The sequence below is a fragment of the Perissodus microlepis genome, chromosome 20 (genome assembly GCF_051167445.1).
Source record: "Perissodus microlepis isolate ML-2025 ecotype Zambia chromosome 20, ASM5116744v1, whole genome shotgun sequence".
Classification (NCBI taxonomy): domain Eukaryota; kingdom Metazoa; phylum Chordata; class Actinopteri; order Cichliformes; family Cichlidae; genus Perissodus; species Perissodus microlepis.
The window spans coordinates 15945777-15972441 of NC_140480.1; the positions used below are offsets into that span (position 1 = coordinate 15945777).

Consider the following 26665-nt stretch of genomic DNA (forward strand, 5'->3'; position numbering starts at 1 on the left):
ACGCCATCAGGGAATTTCGATTCCATGAAAGGGTGTACATGGTCTGCAACAACACTTAGCTAAGTAGTACTTGTCAAAGTAGCATCCACACGGTTTGGCAGAGCCCAAGGTTTTCCAGCATTGAATTTGCCAAAGTATCACACTGCCTCCGCCAGTTTGCCTTCTTTATATAGAGCATCCTGATGGTAGGTGTTCCCCAGGTAAGTGGATCTGGCCAGCCACATGATGTAAAAGAAAATGTAATTCTTCAGTCCAGAACACCTTCTTCCATTGCTCCGTGGTCTAGTTCTGACGCTCACATTCCCATTGTTGATACTTTCAGCAGTGGACAGGGGTCAGCATGCGCACCCACATACACAACAAACTGCAAGTCACTGTGTATTCTGACACCTTTCTATCAGAATCAGTATTACCTTTTTTGGCAAGTTGAACTACAGTAGCTTGTCTGTTGGATCAGACCACATGTGCCAAACATGCCTCCTCGCGCGCCAATGGTGATAGATACTGGCTACTGCAGACTGGAAACACGCCACAAGAACTGCAATTTTGGAGATGCTCTGACCCAGTTGTCAAGCCATCACAATTTGGTCCTTGTTAAATGAGCTCAAATCCTTACACTTGCCCATTTTTCCTGCTTCTAACACATCAACTTTAAGGACAAAATGTTCACTTGCTCCCTAATATATCCCACCCACTAACAGGTGATGGCTTTAATCATAAAAGTCTAGTTGGTGACTGGTTGGTAACCATTGGTGAAATGTGAGTATGCCAGATGGGCAGTGGTTGCTGCCTGTCTATAGGTGACATTTTTCACAAAGAACTATTCAGTGCTGCATCGAAAACCTTGTTCCGACTGCTTTAGTTGCTAGCAGATTAAGTAGTTGGCAAGCGTCTGCAGATAAGCTGGCATTTTCTGTGCAAACTACAGAAACCACAGCAAAGTGTTACACAAACCAGAATCAAAGAACCTTCAAAATAAAAGTTGTGCCTTAGTGCTGAAACCAGAACATTTCAAAAGCCAGTCTTTTCAGGTTCAATAGTTCTTGAAATCTGTTATGATGTGTAACAATATATTGTTCTTGACTGGATCTTACTTTGAAAACCAAACAAGCTTACACACTGAAACAGGTGGTGTAATGTTGTGTGTAATGATGTGTGCTGTTAGGTCAGGAAAGGAAAGGTCATGCTGCCCATCAAGTGTTACTCTCTTTCTCCACCCCTTTAATTTTTTTTTAAATAAAGAGAACAAGAAGAAATTCTGTTTTTCACATTACCACATTTCTAGAAACATTTCATGGAAACTAACCATCCACCATCATACACCCTCACTTATATTGTGATTGTGCTATGATCGCCTCACATTTAGCTCTTGGCTGCTCTTTGATGTGTGCTAAGTATAATCATTGCATCACTCTCATTCTTATCAACACTTATCCAGACATTTAGCCTTGTCTCTTTAACTCAAAGGATGATGCAGGGAGGAATAAAATGAGGAGAAGAAAACAAAGATTCTCCTCGTGGGAACCGGTGCGGTAAGTGATACATCCTCCTCTGCACGCATGTGAGGAGAGAGGCAAGAGAAGGACTCCTCTCTTCTTGAAGCTGAGGTCATCCTAAATTAGTTAATTAAAGCAGTTTGTTGCCAAAACATTAGATCATCCCCCAGCTTGTTTTGTCATTAGCTGAACTTGTGTCCCTGCACTAGTCTCCTCTCAGTGGGAAGAACATGAAGGACAGTTTGTGTTTCCAGTGGGAGAGAGCTGCTAGTTGTAACCTTACTAATGTCCAACTTTCAACTCCCCCCGACTTTACGTTATTACAGCCTACAAATTGTTTTGTTCTTGCATATAGTCACACTAGCGGCCATATAGCAATCCCGTCATTTTGATTCCATGTTAGTGTAGGATTAAGCATATTAATTAACTAAGCATATTATCCCTTAAAATATATAGAATATAATGATATATTTGGGGATTGTACAGCTGCTTGATTACAGAGCCCTTAGAAAAACATTTATATTTTCAGGCATGTTCGACATTTCTCATACATATTCCGTTTTTAATATATAGAATAGCATTGAAAAATGCGTATTTCCACAACATTGCTCATGAATATGAAGGAACACAACGGCTGCTGGAAAATCTGCTCGGCCTCAAAATTCGGTTCTAAGCCTGTTTTTTATTCTCGCGAGAACAATGGGGTTACCAAGGTACCGGGCACGCAGCGTCCTCCAAAAATTGCAAATGCCTCCGGCTAGCCAATGAGGGGAGCTCGGACCGTACCAAAGTGGGAACCGGTTTAGGGGCGCTCCTTAAAGCTTTCTCAAAGAAACTTGGCAATATTAAAGGAACTCGGAATTTCACAACATGAAAGGGACAACAGTGTAAACGCATTATTACAGTGCTATCGGAGAGACTGAAAGGCTTTAAATGTGCCCTTTTACAAAAGCCCAAATGTAACCGTGTGTTCAGAGTTAATTAATGGAGTCGTCCGCGCCAACATTGAAAGTTTCGTGAAAGTGAACTCCAATGCCGTTAGCTTGCTGTTGGTTTACTTGTGTTTAGATGCTTTGACACAGCTGTTTGAACGTCGAACTGTATTTGCTTTACTCAGAGTTGGTTTTGCAGGTGAGTAATCTTTTTGAACTGCTCATTTGTATAGGTTAATGTTACGCACCTGTATGAGGAATACACCTTTGCCACAGTGTATTGGCTAGTGGAGTCGCATCTAAGGAAGATGGACATCTTTTTGCATTGTGTTAAGGTGACCTTAAGATACGAATTAGTTTTACTATTGAAGATATTGACTGTGGATCTGTAGGATCGCGATTGTAGAGTCTGAAATGGCCCACTGAGCTTGCAGCAGGCCTCAAATGTTGCGGAGAACACCATGCTGGAAAATGTGCTCTTTAACTGGAAACGTGCACAAAAGACGTGTTGCATAAGAAGAGGAAGTCGTGTAAAAGGATGTGAGTCTGGTTTAAAGGTCATGCAGAGCTTCACTGTGCTCGGGATGTTGATGTATTGAAGCTCAGGTTTTTGCCAGGGGGGAGGAAAACGGTTCCCTTTTCTGTGTCAAAGGAGGAAGTTACGGCCCTAAATGCATTGCTGTTGAATTGGAGGTCCCTTCCTGTATTGACACTAGCAGCCTTCTCTTCAGCTGATTAAGTTTTTTTTTTTTTTTTTTTTTTTTTTTTTTAAACCTTTCAATCTATATAGTCCATTTTATCTAATCTATCTATGTCAAACGCATGTCTAGACAAAGTGAGTTGTTTTGTATGTGATGTAAGCTCTGAATCATGTTGGGTAATTTCTCTGTCCACTCCTCTTTGCTAGCAGGGTCAAAAGGTCAGCTGAGTTATCTTTAAGATACCACAATGAGACCTGATTACAAAATTCTGCGCGTGAGGTAGGCAGGTAAAAGATTGCAGTAATGGGCACGAGGTGAGGTAAATGCCTTGCAACACTTTTCACCTGGGGCAACAGTCACAAACACACCCTTGTAATTTCCATTCTTAATAATTTCCAGGATAGGAATGTGTGTCTTGCAGCCTAGAAAAGTCACTCACTTGCCACTTTTTTGTTGTTGCTGTGGCTTGTAATTGAGCTAATGTAGATGGGACTGCTTCTTACATCTATACTGGAAAAACATTACTACTATTCAAACATGTTTATAGCAGTGGTGAAGCCTACTGGTATTCGCATTTGACTGCTGAAGAATTTGCAAAGACTTTGTTTCTGAAGAGAGGAAACATCAATTAGTAGCAGGATTGTGGGTTAGTGTTGTCTGGAAAGAAGCTTATGGGGCTTTTAGACGGAGACCCACCACAGCCCGAGGGTGTACTTTCACTGTTTTTGAAGCAATAGACGAGATCCTGCTCTTCTAATGTGATTGGAAGATGTTGCGTTAACATTGATAACAGCCTTTTGTCTAGTTCAGAAACTTTGCATGCTACTTGGTACCAGCAGTGCCAAAATAGTGGTGGAAATAACAAAGGGCTGTTTGGTTTTGTTTTAATTCATTGAAGAGCGTGTCACTAAATAGCACTCGTGGAAACCGTGCTTGTGTATAAGGGTGCATGGTTAGACGTAGCAATCCACTGTTTTCTTATGAACTTCCTCTCACCTCTAAAGACGCGTTGACTCGGTCTTTTAGGTTATCTGATGCATCCTGAAGCAGAAGTGAATATCTAATATTGTAGATGACTGTAGTTATGATTTTGTGCTCGTATAAATAAAACAAATAATATAAATGCTCGCTTTGAACTTCAGCAGGTTGTGTTGACCATGTTGACTTGGATAAATGGACTGGGCTGCAGCTATGTGATTGGTTGATTAGGTGTCTATGTTGGCGAACAATTAAACAGGTGTACCTAACAAAGTGGCCAGTTGCGTAGTAGCCTTTAACACGGGACTATAAATCTTTATAAATCAGCTTTAAATGAGCAAGGTTTTTCTTGTTTAAAAAAATTATTTTTGCACAACATATTTCATAATATTTGCCCAAATATAAAAGACATGTTTGATCATCAAAATGTCAGGTGTGAAAAGATAAGACAATGGATACATTTGTCACAGTAAAGTATCAGACTCATGGACTTTAATGTAAGAGGAGAGGATGTGTGTCATTCTGAACCAGCAGAAACCCAGAATGATGCTTTGCTGTCCCAGAGTCTCTCAGAGCATCTTTTTAAGAACAAAAAACTCTTTCTTGTTGTTTACTTTTCAGTATTTTGGTCCTTCTGGTGGTGCCTCGTCTTAATTTTAGCCTTTCTGGGAAGGGGGGGGGGGAGGAGCAATCCTTTTTAGTCAGTGACTGTAATGTCACAGTTTGTGCCCAACATAGCTGCCACACAGACACGCACATGCTGGAATATCTCATCTGAAAAGTTACCCCAGCCTGCTGTGATGGCACTCATAATAGTTTGGCTCACCGCTGGAGTCTAGTCGTGTTCCGTTTTCTCTCAGCTTATCCACACTGTTTATGTGGCAGCAAGCCTGTGATTAGCTGCAAAATATCATATTTTCCATTGAAACCTACACACCATCCATCACAACAAATAGCCACCAAAATAATAGTGTGGCTTAAGCTATGTAATGCTCCACTAGCTGTAGAATGTAATATAGCCAACAACAAGGGAAAATGTTTTTCTTTGCAGAGTGCACGCTGGGTTTCCGTGTGTGTGTGTGTGTGTGTTTACAAGTAAACACTCGTCTTTGAGAGAAAATACAATGAGTTCTGTTTTAGTCGAGTTTTGCCGAGATTAACAAAGGGAGAGTTTGGAGTGGTGTGTTTGTAGGAGGCACAAAGACTCCCACTACGCTTGTTGCAACAGTCGGTATTATTCATCGTGTCACATGGACTGACTCAGAGGCTTGCGTTTTCACACTTGCTGCCTGGAAGCAGTCAGCGTTGCGTTGTTTTGCTGAGTTTGCCAAGTCCTGCTTGTTGTCTCTTTCTCTTCTTCTCCTCTTTTGTGTCTTTGTAGCTTCCTGACTTGTCTCTGGCTCTCATCTGTTCCACGGTGCCACCTGTGTTTTGAATTTTATCTTCGTCCTGTCCTGCAGTTAATCTGCACTGACATGGCGATGAGGTCATTTTACACTGACACTGTTATTCAGACCAGGGAGAGTAATCTGCTCCATTTGGCCAGAGTATACAGCGCAGCCACAGCTACAGTTGGGCGTTATGCAACACTGTTCCAAGAACTACTTTACGTTGGATGAACCAGATTAGTATCAGATTTATTTACTCACATGTCACTAAATATGATGTTCATTTTGATTGCAAGTAAATGGACTTGTGAAGGGCTTTTTGAGTCTAAGCCCTCAAAGCACTTTTTCATAGCACTTTATTTGTTAGGCACTTTCTAACGATCACACAGACTCCCTGTCGTCTGCTGAGTCACAGCCATCCAAATGTGCTGGCGATTAGAGGTCAAGCATCTTTTCTTGTGTCCATATATACAGTACTGTGCAAAAGTCTTGACCCACCCATTATTTCCTGATATTTTTGCTAAGAAAATGGGAAATGGGTGCAGAGTGTGCACTGGCTGAAATGCAGCCCCAGACAATGACAGAGCCTCAACCATTTTTCACTAACGGCTGTAGACACTGTTGTACATCTCTCATCTCCAATTAATGACAGTTTTAACCAAATATTTCATTTGGATCGATCACCCAGAGTCCAGTCCTGGTCCTCAGAATGACCTTGTTTCTTGTTTTTAACGCACATGGCTTTCGGATACTGTTCACACTGTGTAACCATCTTGTTCGCTTTTCATAGATTCAACTAAAGAAATTGCTTCTTTGCTAAATTCTCTGTTGTGTAGACACAACACTGGTTTACCCCTTTAGTTATGTGTGTTTTTATGCTTGAATGACTCACGGGTCTGTGTTAAGTGGGTTAGCAAAGAAAGCATTCCTCTGAAAATGATCAGGTACAAAGTGTGGACTGAAAATGAGTGAAAAGAACAGCCAATGTTTAAACTTTGAAAGCCTTTCAGAAAAGCCTGGTTAACTAATGCTCAAGACCACTTTAAAAATGACAAAAATTGACAAATGACAAAATTCCTCCTTGGAAGCAAAATAAATCAAATGAGGGGTGACTTAAAGTGTTTGCACAATACTGTACATTGAAATGAGTTTACTGAACTCATTCCTTGGCCATTAAAAGAAACTTATTCTGCTTGTTTTCAACTCCCGGACAGTTAAAAAATAATCCTTACTTATTGTTACTAGGTCTTCGTGCAGCTCTCCAGTTCCTCTTTCAGAAACGAGCTCTGCTCCCTTTGAGGCAACTTTTTTTTTTCTGATTGGCTGTCCATTACAGTAGACTTGAAATGTAGCTATGCAGGACTGCTGTGTTCACAGGTGGGACTGCCTAAAGCAAAGGTGTCCAACTCCAGGCCTCAAGAGCTGGTGTCCTGCAGGTTATAGATATCACCCTGGGTCAACACACCTGAATCAAATGATTCAGGCCTCTGGAAAATTTCAAGACATGTTGATGAGGTAATTTAGCCATTTAATCAGCTGTGTTGGATCAAGGACGCGTCTAAAACCTGCAGGACACCGGCCCTCGAGACCTGGAGTTGGACACCCCTAACCCTAAAGCAAAACATGAGGAGCAGTCTGAAGTCTGAGCTTTTTATGCTTGCAGAGATTACATGCACTCACTGATCTTGATGAGCTTTTAGACATTGATCATGTTTTAATATTTTAACCATTGTATTCAGTATATCTACGGCACAATTATAGGTCTACTTTAAGAAAGTCCTTCATTGCAATATTTTAATGTCATGAGATAAAAGCAAGAACTCGTAAGTGAAGGGTAATGTGAGGTTGTTGAATTTTTATGGTCTAGTGGATATATTAACTTATTCAACAACCTTCATAAAGTGTTAATAGGGGAATATTTAAGATTCATTTCAGTGTACTGCAGCTGGCTATGGTGGTGAGGATCGGCTGAAGGCTTTAAGGACACTTGAGCCTAAAGCAAGTGGAGAATTGCTTTATGTGTCTCTACGATGGGCTTACTAGGCTGCAGTGACTCCCAGCTGCACTCACCAGAGGAGGAGCTGGTTATAATGCTTCATTATATAAGAAAATACTTGCAGATATTGTTTAGTGTCTCCTTTCAGTTGCAGATTGCTCATTCTTTTTTGTCTCTTCCAATTATTATTTTTGAATAGCTGAGCAAAGCAGATTTTCTGCCTCCAGTGTCTGAGAAGTGTTATTTAGAACCAAAGGCTCTAAAAACTGATCAAAAAAATGTTTTTACATGTTTGTTTGTTTGTTTTTTCGTGTTCATGCTGTTTTTTTGTTTGTTTTTTACAGAGAGAATTCTTTGAATTTCCCGGTCAGGTTAAGCCCTCTCTGGTCCAAATATCCTAGATGGTAGGAGTCATGCGGCCGTACTTACAGTTTAGTCAAGTCTCCTCCTAAGAAATGAGGTCAGTGTGACCTCTGGTCCCGGCAATCTGTGCCTCTGTATCTCCTGACTTCTCGAGGTCAGCAGCTCGGGGCTCTCATGTTGGTGTAGTGACTAAGAGATGCTGTGTAGCACAGAGAGGAACTTGACCTATTAAAAGGAAAACCCATGATTTTTTTTTTATTTATTTTATTTTATTTTTTTTAATTTTTAGTTTTATTTTCAGTGGAGTTGCTAGCTGAGCGAGCCTCCACAAGAGGAAAACAAGTTTCTGAAAGTGTTACTCTAGCATTTATTTACTAAAATAGTTATTTTGTTCCCAGTATCTACAGTTAATGGTGTTTTTGTTTGGCGCTATTATATACAAGCAGCCCACACACACACACACACACACACACACACACACACACGCCCGTTCAGCTATTTTAGTGACATAATGCTTTCCCTAGCCCCTTACCCTAACCCTAACCTAATTGAAACCCTGATATTAAAACCACATTTTGAGCCTCAAAAAGGCCTTCAAACTTGTGAGGACTGGTGAGTGTGTCCTCACAAGTGACTGTTGGTTCTCACAAGTATAGTAGAATGCAGATTTCAGTCCTCACAAAGATAGCTAGACAGGAACACGCACAGACCATTAATCATAGTTGCCATTAATCATAGTTGGATCAGATACTGGGATCTAGACAGTTAACACTGAAGTAGTTGCAACGACAGAAGTAGAAATATCTGGTTTGGTGAGTCTGTGCTTAGCTTTGACGTGTCACTGACTGCTTGCTCATCAGTTCTTGGATTCTACACACATGACTGCGCCTGCATTTACGTGTGTGTGTGTGTGTGTGAGATACGGTGTGTTCGCGCTTCTGTATTTTTTCTTCTGTATTTTTTTTATTTTTTTTATTTTGCGAGGATCTTCCTTGTGCTCCACCCTGCTGACACAACTGACTGATGTCTGGATGCCACCCATCCTTTTCTTTATTCTCAGAGGTCTACGCTTCATCACTGCATGTGTGGGACACTCTGCCTCTTGCTTGTCATCGGTGCCTCTGGCTGTTTTGAGGTCATTATTTGGAAACGGGCTTCTGGTTAACCATTATTTACCCTGCCCCCTCTACACAGGGGCTACTGACCTACTAACTAAATAAACAGTTTTTAACATGTCGCTATGCTATAGATCTCTGCTGCTGTGTCATGTTAGTATCACTTTTGCAATGCTGTCTTCATGTAGATGCAAATTGTTTGTAGTGTTGTACAGAGTCCATTTCATGAGGAAGGACATGATTATGAGTTAGTTTTTGAGTTGGAAAGAAATGCATACGTGAGACGATAAATGGCAGTCAAAGAATTCAATGAGAAGTTGATATTTGAAGGGAAGTTTAAGAAAGTGTCAGATTTGACTGTTTATTCTATAAATGCAGTTTTATTCACTGGTGACTACTGAAAGTAAAATTAGTTAACATGATGCTTTAAAATAAGTACATGCAGGTTGTCGGGTTATTTATGTCATATTGTTAGATTTGTGGTTATATTGTTAGGGGTAGCTTACCATAGTGGGAAAACATAGTTATTATCACGGGTAAGACGGGTAAATGAGCTATATTCTGGAAACTGTTATCCACATGTTGTTTGAACAAAGCACGCGGTCTTTTAAGGGCAATTTTGTTTCTGACTTCAAAACAAGTCAGAAAATGACTTTCCAACTCTGTAGGAGGGACTCTCCTAAGAGCAAATAAATGCAGGTTTACGCCTGAGCCGCCTTTCCCAGCTCGCTGAAACAATGTGCGGATTGATGTAAGCTTAAGTAAACGGTGTTCTTAATGAGCACAGATGTAATCTGGTACACAGTCATTAGTGTTCTTCCCACTAATTCCATAATGGACCTGTAGTGTCCAGTTACTGTTGTTAAACAAGGCGTGACGCACCATTAGCAAAGTTATGTGCAGGGTTGTAGTGAGTAGCCTTGCTTTGAGGCACAGCATTGGTACGTGTTGTGTTGCTGGGTTTTTAGAGCTTGAGTGGTTGCAGGTCAAGTAAAAATGTAATTAACCAGCAAAGAATTCATAGCGGCATCATTCTTCTTTATGCTGCCATTTTTTTTCTCTCTCTCTCTTTAAGAATGGGGATTTTAATTTGGGATCATAGCTTGACTCTGACATCACAGAATTTGCACTGAGGAGTTTGGATGTTAAAGGCCACTTGTTGGGTGAAAAGTGTAGTTTTAGTTTTGTAACACTCATATTGTTGCTGGAGCTTCAACTTTTTTTCACGTGTTCAGATATAAAAATTAGCTGCATTTATTTGTTTTGTTTACAATTTGTTTAAATAATTTGCTTAGGGATTATTAAAGGATTCTGATTTAGATTTTATATCGCACCAATATAGCTATTCAGGAGTATTTATGCCTGGGAAATAGTTGAATGTACAATTGTTTAAATAAATAACCAAACGATGAAAAAGTATTCATGAGATGAACCTTTGAGGGAAGTGTAGAATCCAGTGTATACCTATTTCAACCAGTAACCAATCATATGTTTCCTTGCTGTGTGTTTTGTATATGCTAGGGGTGAGGGAGGCAATCAGAAGAAAGTTCACTTGAGTACCTTTTAACACAATTCATGTGTCACAGTCAAGTCCTGGAATTTAAAATGTGGATGTGCACGTGAACAGAACAGGACTGCTTTAAAATCTGCCTCCTGTGAATTCTCCTACTTAAACTGCATTACTGAATCTCTGGAGTACCTTTTTAATAGAGTAGAGTAGAAGTGGGCAGTATGAATAAAATCTTCTTCCTGGGTTAGTGGGGACGTACAATTTAATTTACAGCAGTGCCTGCAAAGATCCAATGAAACCTGAAATGTTCAAGGAGTAATTGCCTCAGTAAGAACTGTGTGGTGAAGAGTCCTTGAGTATCATGTTGCTCTGTGTTGGTCAACACTTTAGGTGCACCCACACAGAAAGCAGTTTGCTCTTTGTGCAGCACTTTGTTGTGTATGGGGATGTTCATTTACCGCCCTGTCATATGTCAATCAATGGTAACCTTCGCTCTCTTTGGTAATTGCTTCAGTTTAACTTGGGACCTGCCCACTTAAATAACTGCTGGAAACATGAAGTTTAAAGTTGTCCAGTGTCACTGAAATTCTGTGGTCTCTGAATGCAAATGCCCTTCACTGTGTGAACTAGCAGGAGTATCTATAGAGAAACTTGGACCACAGGAACGTAACTTCTTGTGCTTTTCATCCAAGCTCTTACAGCAGTGCTTTTGAGAAGTTTTCTGTGAGTTATGTGAACACTCCTACTCTGTTACCTCAGTTTGATTCCTGCAGGATGACAGACACTGGGCCTGCTTGGACATGCCAGCATGTAACGGGAAGAGTAATGTGACATGTTAGCCCAGCAAGTCCCTGCATTTGTGAAGTGTATCTGGGTGTGTGCATCAAGTGACAGAGATTATAGTTGTGGTATGAGAGAAAGTGGGTGGAGCTGTAACTTTATCCCTCCTCACACTCTTTCGGTGGTCTCGGAATCAAAAAGTGTGTGTGTGTGTGTGTCTGTGTGTGTGTGGGTGGGGGGGGGAGACTTCCAGTGGGTTGTCAATATTGACTCAACATTGTATGAGAGCCTGTTTGTGCATCTGTGTATCATAGATCACAGAGTATTTGCCAAATGAGAAGGCACCACACATTCACACTAATACATTTAATCCACCTGCCTCCTCTGAGTCTCAGAGCACAGTCATGTGTGTTAATGGAAGACGTTCAGGGAACGCTCTCTGACTGCTTCAGATCCTTAGAGCACCATGTCTCAGTCATAAATTTGAATATATGAGAAAATTCCACATTTGCAAAGAAGTATCATCCTGTCTTGGTGCTTCAGCATCCTTTTTACACGATATAGTCCTGTCCTTATAGGATCATAATATAATTTCATAATAAAATCTGGTATTTAGTTTTACATCTTTGTTTAGGTTCAGAGTTACAGAGGTATCGTTCTGAAATATGTCAGCTCTAGATTTTATGGCTGGCTTGTAACTCCACTAAACCGTCTAAATGATCTGTAAATGCTGGGATATTGATCATTATATTTGAGTTTTTTGGATTTGCTTTTTTGTTTGTTTGGGGGTTTTTTTGGGCTTGAGATGGCTAATGATGTCAGTCTGAAGTAGCCAATTGCTGACTCTACCCTAAAATAGTAAACTATTGTTGTTGTTTTTGCTCAGCTGATCTTATGTGCAGTTTTATGGTGTGGCAATCATAAAAATAAATGTAATGATTTAGCTTAACTTCCCAAATAAATGCACAGAAGTTATTAGCTAATGCTAGCAAGCTGGGTTAGCAATCTTGCTAGCATCAGTTAGCCAAATAAACTATACAGGTGCATTACAGAGAACTGGATAACTGCTTATATATAAAGTAATAATTCTCTTAAGCTGGGTATTTTAAAATGGGATCCCTCTGAGATTGACTCACCTTTTAAAGCCAAACTCAAGTGACCATGAAAGAAACTGCAGTTTTTGTCACATCTCTGGTTTCTTTTTTTCTGCCTGGAGGGTGTTCACAATTGCCTCTTGTTCACTAGTACTGCCTCTACTCTTCTGGGCTTCGGTCATTTTTCCATTACATTTGAGAACCAACATAATGCGCGTGGGGTGTCGTTATATATACCTGCTGCTAAACCAATAGTAAACACCTCATTATTGGACCATGGTGTCAGTTTGTGTTTAGCCATTTCACTTGTTGTGGGTTTCAAAAATGGCGGGTTTGATTCTTGTGAAGGAGTTGCTGTCATGACTCATCCATTGATGTCACTCCCCCCTTCATCTCGACCTGCTTACGTCAAGTAGGTACTAAAAAGTACCTGGTACCTGTCCTACCACCTAATGGAAAACCCTAATGGTCTGGTCAAGCCGAGTAGGTAGTAGTGGGAAAAGAGGCTAATATGTCATACTGGTCAGAGATCATGTAGCTCTGCATGCGTGATGAGAGCACGTGGAACAGAAAGGGAGAGGCTAAAAGTGGAACATTTTTGACACAGGATAAAAGTTAGCAGATTATGCGCAGGGGGAATAGAGAAGTTTTTGTGATGAAGTGGAAGGGAGGAGAGGAAGGAAGGGAGGGAGGAGAGCCTAAGTGGAGGTAGAGAAGGTGTTGGAATGTGTCAACCCAGCTGAACTATTTATTGTCCTATCTAACCTACTCCCGTTGTGTTAATGCAGAGCCTCAACAGCGTTTCCTCTGCAGCATGGAGTGAAAGTCCCCTCCTACTGCTGCTGCCTCAGAAGAATGACCGACCGCTGTGTTCATGTGTGTCGGACTCAAACCTGTGACTGTGAGCACCTGAATCTGTGTATGTGTTTGTTGGTCTGGTGCAGCCTGCCCTGACTGCTCCTTTAAACAAGCGCTGCTGTGTGTTCAGACTGTAATGAGCAAGAGCAGCTCAGCCACAGTGTGGAAGATGTTAACAAAAAAAATATTGAATGTAGAAGACAAGTTTGTTTTGCTTTTTTGTGTTCTTTAAATATAGTACACAGAACTTTATATATAGTATTCCAGGAATCCTGTCGAGGTATTCCAGTAGTAAGGCTTCTCCTGAACTGCTGTTTTACTGCCTTCAGTGACAGGATATCCTCAGCCACACCTCTTTGATAATAATATTTGCTTTCTTGAATTCGCCCACTGTCTGTTAAGCCACTCCCCTTCCCGACTTTCTCACTTACTAGCATACATCGTTATCTCTGGATCTGTTGGAGAGGAAAGGGGTAATATTTCACTTGAAGAAAGCCACGAGTGTTTTTATTTGGACGTTGTCACAGATGGTAAATTAAATGGAACCCACCTGGAAAATTGTAGTCATCTTAACTCTACCATTAAAATGGTTTGGAGGTTGACACCAAACAAAGCCCTTATGATTAGGGATGCCGCGTTTCCATTTGGGATTAGATGCACATATGTTGGCTTTGGGTACCGATACTGAACACTGACCTAGCACCTAATCATTTTATTTTTTTTTTATTAGTAAGTCAACATCAGGGTGGACTTTGCTTTAACTTTGCAAATAAATCCAGTAATATAAATGTACTAAATCTGTATTTAACATTTAGGAAAATGTCAAATCAAATTAGGCCTGAGATGGGCAATATTTATCTAAGGCACAAATCTAATTTAAGCTCTGCGTGAGAGTCATTACTCTGCTGCATGAAACTGTTATTTACGGTTTAGTTTCTCCTTTTCCGGACCATCGCCCCCACCCGCCCTCCACCCGTCTGTAGAGCTGCAAAAAAGGCAGGAAGTGAAATAACAATAATTGAGTTGATGACAACACTTAAGTGTTACACAAACAAATGCCCTGCTAGTTTCTACCTTTTTATATAATGTCTCTCTGACTAAAGATAACAAGTGAAAGTAGATAAAAGATGGAGGCCAAGGCGTCTTCTTGCTGGAACTTTCCAGTCAAACCAACTTGGTGTGACCACAGTTGACTAACTTTACATTTAAGTAAAGGAAGACTGTGTCGCAGGCATTTTTGGGAGTACATTAGCTCTCCTGCTAGCTGCTGATGTCCCATCAGCTGTTGTCACTCATATCTGCTGCAGCTTTTTAAGTCAAGATCAGAATTCTGTACAGTCCACATGTTAGATCAGTGCATCTCTGCTCTGGAGGGACTGGCCGTTTATCTCTACAGTGTTAAGATGAGATGATAAAATAGAATCCACAGAGTTAAGTTTGGATTTATTTATTTATTTGCTCTGAAAAGTCTTCATGGGGACGAGAGGGTCAAGAGGTAAAAACTAGTAATTCAGTGTTTACATACTGCTTCCACTAGATGCTGATTGCCGAAGCGTTTCAGTGACCTACAATGTTTCTTTACCATTTTTTTTTTTTCTGAGACTGATAATTCTGCTAAAGCTGTTAAAGAAACGTCTTTATTCTTCTCTGATTTTTCCCTTATAGTGACTGGCGATACCTCAGCATACGGATGTGACACACAAAGCCCCGTTACCTTTTCTGGTATTAACGGTGCCACGGTTCTGGGTAACTGACGGGACAATTTCAAAGAGTTAAAAAGTGTCGGGAAGGTTTGTGTCACTGCTTGGAAAAACTCAGGCTTCCTGTTCACATAGTGTTGGGTTTATTTTGTTTTTTTTTTTCCGGCCTTTTCCTGAGGTGGAGTCTTCCCTTGGATGTGGGAGGAGACGGGGGAGAGTCTTATAGCTTGAAGAGCAGAGACTCCCTCCAGGTTAGTGTTCATTTGGCTCATACACAAGTACTGGCTCACTGGTAACTCGCAGCAGCTGAGAACAGCTTTGCACGCTTGGAGCTGCTGCCTGCTTCCTTCAGCCTGACACGTTAGGGTATTTACGTCAGTATTTCTTTTTGGGTTTCCTAGAGCCGGCTAACAGCTGAAAGAACGTAAGTAAACTTTGCTTTTTCTCCTGTTTGAGCACAGTCAGCAGTGTGTACACGTGGGGGTTGTTTATCTAAACGGAGGGGAGGGCTTGTTCCTCTGGCAGGTATCCACAGGACAGGTCACGCTTCAAAGTTGTCAGTTTATGGAACGATTTGGTTTTCGTTTCCCTGTTTTATTAAAATGACATTCAGTTCTGGATGAAATCCTCCATTATCACAGCGGGTGCTATTGTCTGTTTCTCTGTCGCTGCCGGTGCTTCCTTGTCCTTGAGTTGGATGCCAAACCTAAAAATACTGGTCTTGATTATAACTTTTGGCAGCTCTGCTCCAGGACTATTTTCATTCTCTCAGCTGTAAGGGGCTGCGAAGCTGCACGTGTGCTGGCAGAGCCAACAATGTACCCTCCCTAAAACTGAATTTAAATTCTTGTTGTAGAGCAACGTGTTGTGCTGACTGTTGTCACTCCAGAGGTGCTTCAGTTTATCTCCCACATATCTCTCTTTAAACAAGTTGACTTTTCCCCACTCTTTTTTTTTTTTTTGTTTTTTTGTTTTTTTTCCCCATGAATGATTTTTAGGCTATCAGCACCAGTGTGAGAGCCAATCAAGGATTACACAAAGGGTTAAGGGCAGAAGAATGTGTCCTGTGTGAGTGTGTCTGTACATGTATGAGTAAAACACTCCTTGTATCCAAGCCAACTCTGAGGCCTAGCCATTGAGGCGACTCCAGTGACCGCTCTCCCTCCCCTCTGTGTGTGTTCTTTATCTGACTAAGGACAGCGATGGGTGATTGTGTCTGGAATGTGTTCATCACTGCGTTGAAGGGGGGATATTTTCAGTCTCCTCCTTTTTCTTCTTGTTTTATTTTATTTTTGGTTGCTTTCAGGCTCTGCCTTTACAGCAGAGGTGTGTGTGTGTGTGTGTCTGTGTCTCTTTATGGCAGCAGATGACTGTGCTTAACACAGTTATGTCCTTTTAGTATGCAGCTACCCTGTAATTGCATTAGTATGTATATTTACTTTAATGCTTTAATACCCCAAGGTGTGAGTGTGCGTTGTCTAATAGATTAGCTCCAGCTGACTGAGGTGGGAGTAGTTGCCCCCAACCACTGATGCAAACTCCGATCAGATGGGGGGGTGGGTGGGTATATCATAGTGGATTCTGTAATCAGCAAAAAATCTTTGCTGGATCAGAGTTATTTTATCCTCTGGAGATGCAGCAATGGCAGAATGTCTTCAGGCATTGTAAATTCAATGAGTGGTAGCCCTGCATGTTAGTACCCAGAATAGGAGGGAAAAGAATCGTCGAAGTTCTTACAGTTTGTTATATTTCTGGGGGGAAAATTAAAATAAAAATGACAGTGCTGAATCTTTTTTCTGCATCATAAATTTAAGCCTTCACAGGCATGTAAAGGTTGGCAGTGGGCACTTGTATAGGCTATGTTGTAGACCAGGGGTCCCCAATCCCAGTCCACGAGGGCCAGTGTCCCTGCAGGTTTTAGATGTGTCCTTGATCCATCACAGCTGATTCAAATGGATAAATGACCTCCTCACATGTCCTGAAGTTCTCCAGAGGCCTGGTAATGAACTAATCATGTGATTCAGGTGTGTTGACCCAGGGTGAGATCTAAAACCTACAGGGACACCGGCCCTCGTGGACTGGGGACCCCTGTTGTAGACCCTACATACATTCAGTGCAGAAGCCTGAAGTCTGAAGTGGCTGTGATGAGACTCATTGCACGTGTCAAGCAAATCAAGGGTCATTATAAATTCTGATGCTCTACCTCAAGCGGTTACAGCGTGCTTAAACTATATAAATCTCACAGATATTTAACATTTTGTGACGATTGGAGGGTGGCGCTCTGAGATTACAATTGAGCCGTGTAACTCTAATGAGCTCTAAAGTGAAAATAAAAGCACAGCACACAAGTAATTTACATACCACTGTAAGCCTCCTGCCCTGAAGGGTGTGAGCCTCATGGGACCCTCCTGAGGGGGGGGGGGGTCATAGGTATAGTTTACCCCCCACTCAAGAGGGTCACACCAATAAGTGTGAAGCGCCTCTTGACAATATGTAGTTTAGGATCACAGTTGCTAACAAAATATGCATTTTTCTATCAGTGGTTGAAAGGGTGAAAAATGGCTAATGATATGCAAATATCAGGCAGTCTAATTTATATACCTACGTATTATTTTGCACTCGAGCTCAGGAATAGTTCTTAGTTTTAAAACCTAAACTTCATGGGTATCAGACCTTTAGCAAAAATACACTAGAACTCGGGCAGTAATTTTAATTACACTCTAATGAACTAATTGTGGTCAGAACTAGCTAAATCCATAAACTCAACAGTCTTGTTTGCACTGCTGCCTGCTAACGTCCGCCACCTCTGTTCACCATATTACAGTGCAAATTCATACACAATATTACTTGACGGGTTAAGAGTTGAATTGGCTAAATTGTTATAATGCCTTAACTAACTTGGTTGTGTTGCTAACCTGACTCACTATAAGAATCTGTTTATGTTAATGTTGTGTCTGTATGCACTGTTTATATAGTCTTCTCTGTCTGACACATCTTAACTTGATGTCAGCTTAAAAGGAAGTTGGAGTAAAAGGCAGATGTTTCATTTTCATTTACATACCCGTTAGATGTTCTTATCATCTTCTTTGCATACACTTTACACACTGTTCTTACTACTTACTGCACTCAAATGATCCCTATATCTATTTTTTCCCTTTATTTTACAAATGTGGACACATCACAGATGTTCTGTATTTGTCTTCACAGCTTGGCTTAGTTTTCCCGAGAGAGGACTCAGCCACCTGCTCTCCTCTGATTACCTACTCAGTCAAAACTCTCTTCCTGACGTGAACACACAGGCACACAGACACAAGAGTTCATTGGTTTGACCTCCATTTTCCCCCCTCTGGTGTAATTGTACATGGATGCGTGCGTTTCCTGGGGCCACAGACACAGACAGATATGGGCAGAGGTGGAGGAGGGGGTTTAAGGGGAGATGGACGGATGGATTGACAGAAGCGGGGAGATCCAGGGGAAAAAAGACGAGCTGGAGCTGGATGCTATAATAACTGTCGGTTTATGGTTCAGTGGTTGTTTTTGCAGTCGACTCGACTCCTGTCCGTATAAAAACAGTTGCATAACCTTGTCCAGACACTTCAGTCATGCATGTCAGTCCATCCAGCCAGGAGCTGTTTTTCAGTTGGAAACAAGCAACGTGGCTGAAGCTGATAGCCACTCAAGAGAATAACAGCAAGGTCTGGCGCTGTCACGAACAACTGTCTGTCTTCATTATCATTCTTAGGAGTTCCCTAAATCAGCCCTAAGGGGAGTGGTTGATAACTTTTTGAACCCTTCTTTTAAGCTCTCTATTGATTTTTAGAAACTGAAGCTGAGTGTCCCAGTGGGATAATGGGCAGGGGCTTGTGTTGCATTAGTTTCTGTCCAAGCTTGGTCTGATTCTCATCAGGTTATCGTTCATCGGGAAGCCACAGGGAGGACACCAGCTGAACCCTGCACTGAGATGAGAGATTTGTTAATACGATCCATCTTGCTTACTGTCCCGTTTCTTGACCTTTTGTTGAACTGGGTTTTGGTACTATAACTCTGTAGACCTTCCTTTGGCTTAACTTGCAAACAGGTTTGCACAGCAGGTGAATGATTTAGTTCTAACTAAATCAGGGATAAGTGCGCTCAGTCATCTACAGAGCTAGGAGCAGAAAAAAAACTGCCTGAGCAGTCTGAAGCATGTGATTTTGGTTCACTAGATCACTTACCCACTCACTGACTTCATTATCATTATTCGTTTCTATGAGCATGGAGCATTGTTTGTTTTGCTTTTTTTTTTTTTTTTTTTTTTTTTTTTTTTTTTTGCTGAACACTTTGGATTGTAGTGCAGCATTTCCATGTGGGCTTCCTTGCAGTTGACAGTCGGGTGTTCACAGGCTTCAGGAGCAAACCGGGAAACTCCAAGTGTCCAGAAATAGATGAGCTAAGTTCACCGCCAAACAGGGTCAACCTGCAGGAATTGCCCACACTCCAGCCGAGGACGTTTGTTTGGTTTTCTCTTTCCCACTCACGTTCTGTTGTGAAATAAATCCCGGCTTCCCGCTCATCCCTCCAGTGGGTGAAGCAGCTGACTAGTCACTGCTGATGAACTCACCACCTCTTTCCTTCCATGCTGGGGTAAAGCTGACAGGCTCAAAAATGGAAGGATTTGAATAGTATCGCATGGAGCTGCACTCTGGCTTTGAGTCAGCATCAGGAACTGTTTAAGACTCAGTATGATTCATTCTTATTGTGAGGCTCACCCTGGATGGGAGGTTGACACTATCTCTCTTAGTTGGGCTTTCTCTTGTTTTCTCTGCTATTATATATTTTCTAATCTTGCCTATTCTCACCTTTTCCTTTTTCCTCCTCCCCCACCCTCCTCCACTGCAACCCGTTTCCTCACGAGCTGCTACTTATTCAGTAACTTGCTAGAAAATATTGGCAAAGCAAATTGCTCCCATTCATGGGCTCTCTCTGTAATTACACTTAAGCCGGCGGCACGGTCAAGTCAGCTGTGGTAAAATGCCAGTCACTGTTTCCTTTCAGCTGCTTTACAACATTTGTGCGCGCAGACATTTTGGGCTTCTCTCTTTGATTTCAAACATTCTGTTATTCACCCCCCACAGTCACTCACACGCCATGAAACGCAGTCTCTCTCTCTCTCACTCATGCAGACATCATAAACCATGTTGTTGGCCACTTATATGGTGGTTAGAAAACTGAACGTAAAAACGGTCCGATTCATAACAACTCAGCGGTTTGCATAGTTTTGTGATGATAATCACAATGAGCAAGTTTCCATTGAGGAATAGGAATATCATTCCTCGGCCCTTTGCCTTTTTGGAGACATCATCAACTGCAGTTACAGAACATGAACTGAATCCGAGAGGCAGAAAAGTTAAGAGAAACGAGACGGAGCGCTGCTGCAACGCTCAACTCGTGGACCAGTGGGGACGAGAGGCTTAATGGTGCCGTTTGCACACACATTAGTCCCATTAGCAGAGCGGCTTTTAGCCATCTGACCCCTTTCACTGGAGAAGATGAATGACAATAGCTGCTGTTTTTAAAGTAGTGACTATCCAGGCTCACAGTATTTGCATGTGGACGACTCTTCTCATTGGCAGGCTCAAAGGAAGGAGGGTAACTGGGTTAACATTTACATAGTTAAAGCAAATCTAATCTCCATGAAGAGGGAATTCATTTAGCAGTTTGACGATAATTGTTGTCAGTTGTTGGAACTCGTTCTCCTTCACTAACAATATCAATGCACAAACTGTTGAGCGCAGTATGATAACAAAAAGACCGAATAAAGGGTGGATCAGGGGATTAGAGTTATCAGCAGAGGTGGGTTTATGCTGGTGTGACAGGGATCTCCTGCCCCCTTTGTGTCTGTGGGATTTGTTCACACCAGTAATTGTGTATAAGTGTATGTTAGTCATTAGGAGTGATAGAAATCAATAACCACACTTTAAAAAGACAAAATGTGTAGACTTTGGATCACAAGCTGTTTGGCTGGACATTTTGGGACACAGTGAAATAGAACAAATACTCCAGCAAAGGTTGGCAGTTCTTACACAAATTAGTGTTTTTAAAGAGATGAAAAGACTCTAAATCTGGAGCAAAGGAGGTGTGTTTTTTCCTCCTCTTGGCAGAGGGCTGTGTAAGTGTAATGACAAGGCCACAGCATACTAAAACCGAGGTGGCTGAGGTTTCTGTGACCTAACGTTTGTCTTCACCGTTTCTGTTAAAGCATTTTCTCTAAGATGAGTTTCTTTGAGTAGATTTAGGGACAAGAAATTCTATAATTACCTGAAACCTTTTAACCCTTTAGCTGTTAAACTGCTAGTTAGTTTGTCGTGAGGATGATGAATGTAGGAAAACAACAATGTGAAAGAAAGAGATCCACATGCAGCAGCAGATCAGTGATGTTTTACATATGTTTTATGGAGAATTCCTCAACTTACACAGTCAGGATGAAAGTGCTAATCAGCACAGTGACGGGGAGTGTGTGAGTGGCTCCAGGTGGGTTGTGGTCTTCAGTGTATTTACTGTTGTGTGCTGCAGGCATTTACATTAGCGGGTGGAGCGCCACCATGGTGTCACATAACTGGACGTGTTGTGCGTTAAAGCTTAACCATGTTAAGTTGCATTGAGCGCTATGATAAGTTATGATAAGGATGAACATGTGGAAAAAATACAGTAGAGCTGCTTCCCTGCAGTGGTTTGAGCTTTTTTAGGACACCAAGACAAGTCTGTGCTGACGTCATCTCATGACTTTCTGTCTGCTAATCCACCTCTCCTTTCTTTTCCTACATTGCGCTCACTTCAAGCTTTCTCTGTATTGTGTTTTCATAAAAGACTCTTTATTTTATTATTATTTTTTTGTTCTATCCCTTGAATGCATATATTCCCAAAGGCTTTGTGCAGAAGCTTGGGAATCTTTTTTTTTTTCTGTTTTTATTTTTGTGCTGCAAAAGTGTTTAGTTTGAGTAGTTTGACGTAGGCTATTTTAAACTCTTCTTTGGTCTGTTACAAGATGAAAGCTAAGCGTGTGTAAGCTGTCAGTTTTTCTCTCTCGTCTGCTGCTGGTCTGCTGTTTGTGGATGTGAGTGTGAAGAGGGAGTCAGACGGGGCGAGATGTTGGGGAAAACAGGGTCACATGTTGAGGGAGACGGGGAAGGAAAACTGCTATAAAAAGATTAATTAAAAATGTGTGGATAGACGTGCTGGAGAAGAGGTGGAGGTGGGGGAGGGGACGCACCGTGCCGTCTATCTGGATGTGATGTAACCCTGGAGTGTAATGCTGTAAATGATAACATGCAGCAGGGAAGAGGTGTGGAAGAGGGGGAGAGTGGGGTTGTTTTTTTTTTTTGTTTTTTTTTTCTGTGGAATTGAAGGGGGAAATAAATGAACAGCATATGTGTTAGCAGTGTCTTAAAGCCCTGAAACTGAGAGAAATAATCCACAAGTTAATTGTGCTCCGGCAGAGGAAAAAACTTTGTCCCAGTTCTTTGTTTAAACTTTGGTTTGTTCTTACACTATTTTTTATTTATTTATTTATTTTTTTCTAAAGCAGAATCAGGTTTTGGGGTCGGTGATCTTTATCTACTTTGTCTTCATTAGGCTAAAATGCAAACACACAAACAGCCACACAAAGAGCTCAGCGGCAGGAACAGTTGTGCAGGCTTTCAGTGTTTTTTCACATGTTTTCATAGCACCCCACTGAGCTTGATGCAAGTCAATGTAAAAATTGCATCTGCGTGCCCCTCTTTTCCCCCCCGCCGCCCCCTTTCTCTCCCCCCTTTCTCCCTTTCAAAGAATTTTCATTTGAATGAAAGCCCTGCCTCAGTTTTGTTGTGCTTGAAAGGCAGGGGGGAGGGGCCCAATTGGTCAGGATCTCTCTTTTGAGCCTAGCCAATGCGAGCACACCTCTCGCCTCCCAGCCCGCCCCTTGGACCCCCTCCGAGTCTCCCGGTGACATGCGATTGGCTGGCTGGGAGGAGCCAGACTCTGTATTAAAGCCTGTCCCGTCTGCTCCACTTCAGTTTTAAAGAGAGTCCCCGTCTGTCAGCCAGAGAAGTGTGTGTGCATGTGTGAAAGAGAGAGTATGTGTGGATGCGTTATGTTATTAAACGGTGGAAAGAAAGTGGAGGTTTATCTGACTTGGACTTGTTTCTTTCTAACCCTCTCCAGGACTACAGGTCGCTCCTGCTGAGTTGCCGGCCGGCTTTTTGGATCTGATCACAACTGGACAGGCGGGCTGGGCCTAAACAGAGGATTGTAAAGAGGATCAGAGAGCCTGTGGTGTTGTCTGTGTAACTGACGACTGATCTACAAGACTTGCCTTTTGGATTTAAAGAAACAAAAAAAGAAAAAGACTGACCCTGACTCTCACTGTTCTGGATCACAGCTGAGTTAATAGAGGTGGTCTGCACAAGGCTGGTGTGGAGGATCTGACCCCAACTGACCCTGTCTCGCAAGTAGCCTTTCACTGAGCCCGGACTGGGAAAAGGGACAAATAAAAGTGCAAGAGAGGTGTCGTGGAGGACAGACGAAAGGCAGAGGAGCAGCACAGCGATCGGTAAGGAAGTTAAAGGGGGTTCTGAGAGCACGGGTGTGAGAGGGGGAGGAGTGGGGAGAAAAGAGTACAAAAGAGCCCTTTTTTTTTTTTTTTTTTTTTTTTTGTTTCCCTTAAGCTTAGAGAGGATGTGTGGGAGCTCTAAAAGGATGTTCACTGACCATTAAAGCCAGGTGCTCGCCTGCCTCTCCTCCTGTCAGCTAGTGTCTGACCATGAAGCTGTAAAATTGTTTTCATACAAGTGAATTATTTTATGTTCCAATTACTTGTAACTCATGGAAAATCTCTATTTTCTCTGTCCAGCTCGTGCAGAATGCCAGTGGAGACCCTGCGGCCCTCAGATGGCCGTCTGGCCGGGGTCCCCTTTACCTCTGCCATGCCTTTCAGGATACTCAACAAGGGTCCGGATTATTTCCGCCGACAGGCTGAGCCCGGGGCCCGCAAACTGAGCGCCGTGGAGCGCCTGGAGGCCGACAAGGCCAAGTATGTTAAAAGCCAGCAGGTGGCACTCACCCGCCAGGCCCCCATCCAGCCTCCAATCATCCGCAAGCCCCTCGTCCCTTCGGGGATGATGATCAACACCCCTCCAGCCCGGAAAGTTAACCGATCGCCGGCTGAGGGGGAGCACACTGCAGGCAGGCAGGGAGCAGGAGACAGGAGACGACCTGCTCTTAACTTGGATATTCTAAATAACCTAATCAATGACGTATGTGATGGACCATCACATTGTTCCCAGTCCTCTTCCTCCACCTCCCCTTCCTCGTCATCTCCGTCATCGGGAGCTAAGAGCATCGGTAGCAGTCTTTCAGGAGAGCAGGAGAGGAGCAGCCGACTCTCCAACAACCTCAAACCTTTGAATCACACCCTCGCCAACTCATCGTCCACCTCCTCCTGCACCTCCTCTCCACTCAACAATCATCTTCGGACGGCGGCAGCAGAAGTGACTCGACGTCCGCCCCCTGTGCCAGCTCGCGCCCCCCGCTTTGGCGTTCCAGTTCCCTACAGCTCCCCTAACTCGGTGACAGTACGCAGGGTGGACGTTCGGCCTCATGCTGAGATACGGAAGCCCCAGAGAGCTCAGCTGCAGCCACAGCTCAGGCCCAGACAGACACCCCAGGGCCAAGTCGCACACCCCCAAGTCCCACCCCCGTCACCCCCTCCCCCCTCTCAGAATCAACCGCAACCCCTCCCTCAGTCATCCCAAGCCATCCCCGCTCCTTCAGCCTACCTGCCACCCAGTCCAATGCTAGTCCGAGCAGGCATGATCCCTCCAGCCTCACCCGCTTTCACCCGCATCTCAAACGCCAGCTCCAAGGGGTCTGCCCGCAAGCACCCATCACTGCACCGCTCCAAGTCGGACCTGAGCGACCGCTACTCCCGTGCCACAGCCGACCTGGAGCGTTTCTTTAACTACTGCGGGTTAGACCCCGAGGAGGTGGAGGGAATGGGCGGAGTGGAGCGCTTCACGAGGGCCAACTCAGACATTGTGTCAGTCTCCAAGCTCCGAAGCGTTAGCACGCCCAGCTCGGAGTGTGGGGACGACCGGGTCAGGGAGGACGAGGACGACGAAGACGACGGTCCGTCAAGGGCCAATGAGCGGGTCCCGTATGGCATCTCTGTCATCGAGAGGAACGCTCGAGTCATCAAGTGGCTGTACGGCATCCGACAGGCGAGAGATTCTAACAACGCCGTCTCTAACGTATAGACCGTCAGGGACTCGGACTCCTGTTTGTTCATCTTTTGCTGCCTTACGTTACAGATACGGATAATCCTGCAGTTGATGTGTTTCTTGTAAAGACTTTCTTTTTTTGTTCTCGGAATTTCACATCAGATGTTTAGAACTGGGCTGCAAGTCAGGACTTGCAGCGGAAGATGCACCCCCCCCTCTTCCTTTTGTAGGTCTTGTATAACAATATTGGTATTGAAAGCAATAATAGTCAGAGAATGGTGAGGATGAAGGCAGAGGATGATTGCGATAGGGTCTCCTTATGTAAAGGTACTGTGTGTGTGTGTGTGTGTGTGTGTGTGTGTGTTGGCACAAAGGCAGACTGCCACTGAGCAAGCCAGGAAGAAAACCACGTTGATACTGTGAAACTTTTTCACACAAACAGCTTCTACGATCATATTCCTGTCTTTTGTTTTTTTGTTTTCAAAAACCTTTTAGGCTGTTGGACTGTTATTATACACGTTTGTGTCAGCATGCAAGTGAATCGTTTGTATACATTATATTTTAGGGTATGTCATCAAGCACACGTCTTCCTTGCACACAAGTTCACTGCACTGACTCACGTTCAGGTCAATTACAGTTAGTGCTGTCTGTATATCGGAGTGCAACGTCTTCTAATTGTGCGCATCCGCAACACTTTCTCACATCGTGGCTCACGCTGTGCTGGTGCAGCCCGAGAAATCAGTTTGCTGTGTATGTCCCTGCACGGATGAGAGCAAGTCATATGATGAAGGATGAGCTCACATGTAGGCGGTTGAAGTAAGTGTAACATGACAAAGATATTTAGCCTCCAGGGTGGGAAAAAATTGGAGGGAAAAACGAAAAGATGGATGAAAGGAAGACTGAAAAGAGAATACTCATGGATCAAAAGAAAAGCTATCTTTGCTGTATGAATATGTCTGCGGCTCTGAAAGTGTCTCAGGAAGATGGCATACTAACAAAATGGACCAATATTTATTTGGAAAATGTAATTTAATGTATTTTTTAATATTGGATGACTTTGTGTACAGAATTCAATCTCTGTTCTTAAGTGCAATCTGATGGTGTTTACTAGAATCACAGTATATGTAGGATGACAGTTAAATCCAGGAAGGAGACAAATGCAAAGTGTGAATGTTGCACCTGTCTCTCTGTGGGGAGCACAGAAAGTGAGACTGTTGTGTATTTATTCAACTTCCTGTTTGTCTGGGAACAAGAGGTCTGTCTCCTCCCTCACCCTGTGTGAGTTCTCTCGAGTTCTCCTCTGCATCTACCGCCTTCGTAAGCTATCCAGCAGTGTGAGTGGTGGTCACGTTTCCTCAGACGAGAGGGCCGGAGAACACAGGAGCTGTGGCGGTGGTGAACAAAGTATGCTGTTGAATCCATCACTCAATGCCCAAAGAGTCTTCAAGAGATGAGAGATGGAAAATGCTTTACCATGGTGTATTCTGAGCAGTTAATAAAAAAACAAAATGTTCAATTA

At 42.8% G+C, this 26665-nt stretch overlaps 1 protein-coding gene across 3 annotated transcripts; it reads left to right on the top strand.

The window, feature by feature from the left end:
• Nucleotides 1-2526: 2526 nt before the first annotated feature.
• LOC146364323 (protein FAM110A) lies at nt 2527-26665 on the top strand. Of its 3 annotated transcripts, none has more exons than XM_084917901.1 (3): nt 2527-2627; nt 23093-23480; nt 23781-26665. In XM_084917901.1, the coding sequence occupies exon 3, from the start codon at nt 23791-23793 to the stop codon at nt 25180-25182; it is 1392 nt and encodes a 463-aa protein (XP_084774027.1). In that variant the 5' UTR covers nt 2527-2627; nt 23093-23480; nt 23781-23790; the 3' UTR covers nt 25183-26665. The 3 variants fall into 3 exon arrangements, with proteins under 3 accessions (XP_084774027.1, XP_084774028.1, XP_084774026.1); XM_084917902.1 differs by lacking the exon at nt 2527-2627 and adding an exon at nt 15203-15335; XM_084917900.1 differs by lacking the exon at nt 2527-2627 and having other exon boundaries at nt 22931-23480.